General features: G+C 45.6%; 1 protein-coding gene across 4 annotated transcripts in view; it reads left to right on the forward strand.

Moving 5' to 3' along the window:
* The window catches only part of Ttc39c (tetratricopeptide repeat domain 39C), a 93,869-nt gene extending 89,404 nt beyond the window's left edge, over positions 1-4,465 (forward strand). For 3 of the 4 annotated variants that reach the window (XM_029546970.1, XM_029546971.1, XM_021214600.2), the window contains exons 11-14: positions 315-412; positions 2,295-2,399; positions 3,402-3,440; positions 4,082-4,465. In XM_029546970.1, the coding sequence (XP_029402830.1) occupies positions 315-412; positions 2,295-2,399; positions 3,402-3,440; positions 4,082-4,171 (332 nt within the window). In that variant the 3' untranslated portion in view covers positions 4,172-4,465. Of the gene's footprint in view, positions 1-314; positions 413-2,294; positions 2,400-3,381; positions 3,441-4,081 lie in introns of all 4 variants that reach the window. The other variant, XM_029546969.1, reaches the window with a different exon arrangement.
* The last annotated feature ends 3,124 nt before the right edge of the window (positions 4,466-7,589 follow it).

The following is a 7,589-nucleotide window of genomic DNA, read 5'->3' on the forward strand; positions in this document are numbered from 1 at the left end:
GGTGCAGCTTCACACACATGTGTCTGCACACATGTGCACCCGCACACACGTGCACCCGCACACAGTGCACCTTCACACACATGCATCTGCACACACATGCACCCGCACACACGTGCACCCACACACACAGAGAAAGAGAGAAAGGTTGGTACTTTTGCCTTTCTTTGGTTAAGGAGAGTCACTAACAGATGAGCAAGGTCAGCTTTGGATTCGGGGGGCAGAAGTCTGAACTGAACAGAGATACTGATGCTGACCTTGGTGACACTGGGCTCTAAGTGGGTGTCGTCCTTCCTTTCACGCCCCTTCTCTTCAAGCTTGCCATGAAGTGGACGATTCATCTGTCATTGGATTAAAGCACTTGCTCCTTGGTGCCATACACAAATGTCTAGGAAACTCACAAGATGCTGTTCAGGTAAACACGCTGCCATGGCTATGTGGTAAGACCAACTGGGTACTGGCACCTGAGCTGTGGAGGAGGAGAAGAGAGCAGTAGGGGGAGAAGCCCCTCCCCGTGGTGAGTGACGTTTTCCAAGCAGCAGGAGGACATGGTGGTTCATGGGATGTTGCTAGGGTAACTGCGGAGCCTTAGAGGGCTCCTTTCTGTGTGTGAGGACTGCTCTTTATCAAGGACAACGGAGTCTGCTAGAGAAAAGAGGAAGCGGGCATGCTGGCTGTTTGCGGGAGCAGTGAGCCCTCACAAACAGGGACAGAAGTGTGGGGTGATGGACGCGTTAGGGTAGCTTGTATTTGCTGAGTTCACTCTCTTCTCTATGACAACGGATGACTGCCAGGGGTGGAGGAGAGGCTGAAAGTTGTTGCCTTAGGCCTTCAAGTTAGGGAGCCAACCTATCTTGTGGGAGAGCATCTCGGAAGGGAGAGTTTGTTTTTTGTTTTTTTGGTTTTTTTGTCTGGCTCAGTTTCAGGCTGTGATGAGGTATAGAGTCATGGAGCAGAAGACATGGCAGAGTTCCCTCAGGAAACAGAGCATAAACTAGGAACAGGATATTCCCTCCACCATAAGCCCCAGCCACTGACTTCCTGTGAGCAGCTTTACCTCCTCAGGTCCCACTGGGCTGTGAATTCATCAGCTGATAAATCCATTCACAGAGCATCCTGATGGTCCAGGCCCTCCTCACTAGTGCCAAGCTGGGACCAGGCCTTCAGCAGTGAGCCTTTGGGGCTAATTTTATACAGGAGCAGCCAGTGTGTGTGGAAGAGAGCATCAGGTTTTCCCACTACAGTGGAGGGAGGATGTTTTTGAAAAGAAATTTTCTTTTGGTTGCTTGGTTGGTTGGTTTCTTTGTTTTTGTTTTTGTTTGTTTGTTTGTTGTTGTTTTTAACTAAGGTTTTGTTCACTGTTGTTTAGTGCTAGGAACTGAACTCAGGGAGTGACTAATATTAGGTATGCTCTTACCACAGAGCTACATACCTCCAGGCCAGCTAGTTAAAACAACAATAACAACAACAACAACAAAACCCACTACGAAATAAAACCCTAAATAGGTCATATTACATTGCCTACCTTTTGAAATAGTTTCATGTATGATATAGGAGACTTGGTCTTTAAATCATAGACTATTAATAATACTCATTGAATTTGAAATTAGTCTTTGAATGTGAATTATCTTAGTTGTTACATGACTCTAAGTAGCTATTGTAGATTATATACTTGAGTAGTGGGAAGCTGTGTGTTAAGAGGTGGACTTTGGCTTCTGTAATGTTTTGCATCTTAAAATGGAGATGTTTCTACTTCTCTTGCAGATAGAGTTTCCTCAGGCCAGTAGATGTTGGCGTGTTAGAACACGTGAGGTTGCCAGCACGTTTGTGTTTTAGGGGAGTCTTCCCAGCAGCTGTGGAAGGCTTCTAAGCCGCAGGTGGGAATGCAGAGACAGGCAGGAATTTACACCATTTATAGGCAGGGGTGCAACTGGGACTAGTCACATTGAAAGAATTCAGTCTCAGATGGGCATCAGGCTTTCTCTTGCCCGTGGTCCTAGTTCATTTGCGTTTAGATGACACAGAAATGAAGTTATCTAGCGTAGAGGGTAGATCCTCAGAAACCGATGGGAAGGAGTGGGAGGTGTGGGGCATGAGGGAAGGTTTTCAAAGTACACCGTGTACTTGCATGGCCATGGCCTTATGAACCCAGCACAAGGAAACATTTACAAGTGGGAAGGAATAAAGAGCAGTAGAGAAGGTGTGATCTAGAAAAAAAGCAGTCCTCGCCAGGGCTGTGATGAGCCTCATACCGAGTCGGAGATGACCTCTTCCAAGTAACGTTCCGTGACTCTCAGTTCTTCCAGCGAGCTGCTAGAGACGAGCTGTGTCGTCAGAGTAACTCGTACGTCCAGCCATACGCGTGCTACGAGCTTGGCTGTATCCTGCTGGACAACGCAGAGGTAAGAGTCCGTCGTGGGTCGGTAGTCTTCAGCAGCGGAGTGTACGCAGGGCAGCACGAAACACCTTTCACCGAAACAGAGTCTTGGTCCTTTTGCTTGTCTTGGTCTCCTGGGTGAGTCCAGGATGCTGACATCTCTTTTTACAGAGGCAACAGTGGCCACATTGAAACCCTAATTGCAGATGCTACTTTCCATACAAAGCTTCCTTTGTGGGGGAAAACTTGTCTTCTCAGAACAGGGTGCTGGGGTGTGATGGTGTGCCGTGCTGCCATGGATTTTAATGTGAGCCACTGGCAGGTTACCAGAGCCAGACCTACTTCCTAGTCTGCACACTGGGATAAAACAAACGTAGCGTGCCGATTTATTGAGAACCGTAGTGAGGATGTGGTTCCTTTAAGGTTATTACAACACCGCACGTGTAATTTGCCAGCTCCTGTTTATCTTTATGGTGCTGGGGGCTGGCAGGGAGTGGATGACTTGCCTCCCAAATGGGAAGACTAGAGTTGGAATCCCTAGAGTCATGCAAACACCAGATGTGGCTACACGTGTCTACAACTGTGGTGCCAAGAGAGGGGAGGCAGAGCCCAGAGGCTCCAAGTCAAAGGCCACCGAGAGAAACTGTCTCAAACACTGGACGGACAGACACCTGAGGACACCCCAGGGTATCCTCTGGCCTCTACATGCTGTACAAAGAATCCCCTCAAATGCACACACACACACACACACACACACACACACACACACACACACACGTGCACACAGAGATGTGTAAATTAGCACAATGGGCAGGGAAATTTTTTTTAGTCATAATCAGGTTTCACTAAGGCCTGAAAACGACTCAAATTCTCTAAGAAAGAAATGTAACTATCACACACTTGGGTTGGAACTTGAAGCTTTTCATTATTTATCGTAAGGGAATGTTTATTCCTTGGGTAGTGTGTCTTCCGCTGGTAGACATACAGACATTGCTAGTAAGACACAGTGTGTTTCTTGTGTTCACAGACTGTGGGGAGAGGCAGAACTCTACTCCTTCAGGCAAAGGTAAAACCCCCAACCTGCTGCCTTCTCATGTGTGCCCTCACCCTATTCACTGTACACCTGGGGCTGAATTCGGGAACATTTGCAAGTGTTGTTCCATGTGTTTATAATTCTGGAGAGAGGCGGTGGCTAAGCAAGTAGTGAATACATGGTTTTGAAGTGGCATCTCCAGGGTGTGCACCACATGTACCCTCCAAGGCCAGAAGAAAGTGTCAGAGGCCTGCACCTGTAGTTAAGGGTGGCTGTAAGGTACTTTATGGGTGCTGGGAATCAAACCTAGGTCCTCTGGAAGAGGAACCAATGTTTCTAACTGCTGAGCCATCTCTCCAGCCTCTCCTAGAGTTTTAAAGAATTTTCCAACAGTAGCTTGCTTTGAGCTCAATTTAAGACTAGTATTTCAAGAGTAACATGAGGGACTTTTCCAAAGAGAATTTAAATCCTACCTTATCCTCTTAAGAGGTGGGGTTAAAGTTTTTAAACACCCTGCCTAAGTGTTGGGGAGGAAGACAATCAACTGGATGTGAAGCCCCTATAGGAGGTAGGGAATTATTCCATGGGTATAAAATATAGTGTGCGTGATCCCGTGGTACCCTGGGGACAAGTTTAGCTAACAGTCTATAATCATCTTTATCTGGTCCTTTCAGGAGGATTTTTCTGGCTACGACTTTGAAAACAGATTGCACGTCCGCATCCACGCTGCTCTGGCGTCCCTAAGGGAACTCGTTCCTCAGTGATAAACTCCCAGTGGCCCCTCCGTCCCCTCCACCCAGCATCAGCGCTGTGAAAGCTGAGGAGAAAACTCTCTCGCAGATCAGCTTTTCTTCTGGAGCCCACCTGGGCCAGGGATGGGTTTCCTGGTGTCGCTGACATACTAAAGATTCCTCTTTTAAACATGTAGCTATGGCGTAATAAAGATGTCCATAACGAGAGCAATGACTGACCTGGGAGAGGGTTAAGTGACCTTGTTCAAACTATTTAGTTTTGTGATTTATTATTTTTAAATAAAATCAAACAAAATATTCACCCTGTGACCTTGCAGGAGCGCCTACATTAAGCATAGATCAGAGTGGACTCAGTGAAAGCTGTACCCAAAATATCAGAAGCAGCACCACACACAGCATGCTGCTAGATAAAAATTAAAGAGGTTTCCAGTGTTCTACTTTATACTGGAAATACTCCTATAATGATTATGGCACAAACCTTCTTGGCTGGGTGGGGTGGCACATGCCTTTAGTCCTAGCACACAGGAGGCAGAGGCAAGCAGAATTTCTGAATAAAAATTCTTATCCTTTATCCTTCTTTTGTGTACAGTGAGACTCAGGTACAGCAATGGCAGCTGACATACCAGTTGCTCACATTTCATGGGGCAGTGACTAGAACGCAGACCTCAGGACCATGAACCGAATACTATTTTTATATAGAACATGTAAATAACCCAAAACTCCATGCTTAGTGCATAGAGATCAAACGCCTATGCAGCTTAAGTTTTGTCATCAACGATATTCATCCCCAGGGGCCACACAAGCATAGGGTCCATCCATGTCCCTGTCCCCAGTACCCACATAAAAACAAAAAAATAGCTCGGCATGCCCCCCTCAGATGCAGTCCTGGCGCTTGGGACACAGAGTCAGGAGGATCCCTCGAGCTCCTCGTCACCCTGGGGTCCCTGGCGAGCTAGTCTTGCTGAGCAGTGAGCTGCAGGCTTAGTGTGAGACCCAGGACTGAGGACGACCCGACCGTGACCTCTACACACATTCTTGCCTAGATTGCAGAAGCTCTCAAAATGGAGACGACAAAACAGGAGCGGAGAAGATAAGTCCGCAAGCGTGTCCCTGCTGCCTGTCCTAGCCACGCAGCGCCTGTATTCTAGGAGTCCTGCTGTGAATATCCCCTGCAGATCAGCCTTTAACAACCCTTTAACACAGCAGTTCTCAACCTGTGGGTCACAACCCCTTTAGGGTTGGGTCGAGTGGCCCTTTCACAAGGGACGCAGACATCCTGCATATCAGATATTTATGTTGCAATTCATTACAGAGCAAAATTACAGTTATGAAGTAGCAAAGGAATAATTTTTTGTTTGGGGGTCAGTGTAACATGAACTGCATTAAAGGGCCGCAGCATTAGGAAGAGTGAGAGCCACTGCACTAGCAGACATCTCACGAAGGCTGGAGTTCGAGTGGGGTTTATACCCGATAACTTTCTGATGCCGAAGTATCTGCAGGGCTGTGTGTTGCTAGAGTTTCACCATTCCCTCTCACATCAGGTCGCTGACTATTAAAGAGAATTCACTGTTACGGTTTATTTCTTCATTGCTGGGATTTCCTGGTGGTTGGATGTTCTTTGTGCTCAGTGCTGCACAGCTGTGGTTTTGAATAAACACCTCGGTCACTTTTAAGAATCCTTGCCATGATTCGGCTGTCATCTTTAGGTTTCTACATTTTCACTGAACGTTCATTTAGAGTGTAGTTCATCTGTGTATCCTACTGTCGGAACCAGAGCCTTGTGTGGTGTCAGCATTGTAATATTAGGAAGTGAAACTGGAGCAAATCAGCTAGAATATTGTCACACTTTATCTTTAATTTGCTATGAAAGGATCGACTGTCCTGCTTTGGGGTTGAAGGGTGAGGTATCCTTTAGTGCTGGAGTCCTTACACAGGGGGCCTGGGTTCCGCAAGCCCACATTTTAATCTTGTTTTAGGAAACTAGTAGCCTTTGATTGAAGTTCCTCCTCACTAACACTGTCTGCACCATCATTATCTGTCCCTTAGCCCTGTGCCAGCCATTTTCGATTTCACACTGACATCCTGATGTGGATTGTGAATGGAGTTAAGATATAAGACACAGAAGATGACAACCCTGTATTCTGTAGCCGAGTACGTCTGAGCTCAGGAGGGCTCTGAAAAATACTGAAAAATACTCTCGTAACTAGAGAGAAGACTGTCATCAATGTTAACCTATGGCTGCTACCACCGTATCTCTTCTTGTCAGGGTCACAGAACCCTCTTGAGTCATGAAGGTTTTACTTTAGTTGGTCTTGTTTGAATTTTTAGTTCAAAACTTTTTAAAGCTATTATTCCATATTCAAAGGTTGCATAAACTCTCATACTTTTAAATTATGGATTACTTTAAGGTTGTTCATATTTCTGCCACCGAGATTTCCAGTTTCAAACTGCTCTATGCCACAGACTCTGCAGTGGGCTCTTCCAGTTTTTAAATGTCAAATATATTTTGTATTGGGTTATACCTTTGATGAGAGATGTTTTATGTATGCTAAACACATTTGTATAATTCGGCACACTTGAAGAAGTCATGGTGACAAAGTAATATACTTTTCTGGCTGTTTTTATCTTTATGAAGTTAGGTATTTTTATTTTTTAATTTAAATTTACCACCCAATATCAACCCTTCCTCTCCTCCCAGTACCCCCTTACATAAATCTCCCCCCCCCCAATACTACCTACCCCTTCTCTTCTGATGAGGAAGCCCCTCTCTGCATTGTCCCCTCTCCGCAGGTTTATTTTAATGCATGGTAGATAAGTCCTCTGGGTAAAGATACTTCAGATGCCACAGGAGAATAGAATATTGTCAGAGATTTATAAACCAATTCATTACTTAGTTTGCACTTTTTCTATTTCTGCCCACTAAAATTCAACAACAAAGCCTGAGCTTTTTTTTTTTTTTTTTTTAAGATTTATTTATTATTATACATAAGTACACTGTAGCTGACTTCTGACATACCAGAAGAGGGTGTCATTACGGGTGGTTGTGAGCCACCAGGTGGTTGCTGGAATTTGATCTCAGGACCTTTGAAAGATCAGTGCTCTTAACCGCTGAGCCATCTCGAAGCCCAAAGCCTGAGTTTTAACACACGAGTGCACACACATGCACACACACGCGCGCACACACACACACACACACACACACACACACACACACACACACACGCGCGCGTGCACGCACGCCTGCATGCACACACACAAATGCTCTGTGTAAACCTTTGTAGTTGATTTCCTTCTTTAGCAAATCACAGTGGCAAACACTTAAAATGTTGCCTTTTCTCTATTAAGACACTTGTGCCATTGTGTCTTGCAGTTTTACTCACTTGGGTGGGAGTAAAACACCTCTTGCCACAAAGACAGTAGGAAGGTTTAT

The sequence above is a fragment of the Mus pahari genome, chromosome 15, assembly GCF_900095145.1.
Source record: "Mus pahari chromosome 15, PAHARI_EIJ_v1.1, whole genome shotgun sequence".
NCBI lineage: Eukaryota > Metazoa > Chordata > Mammalia > Rodentia > Muridae > Mus > Mus pahari.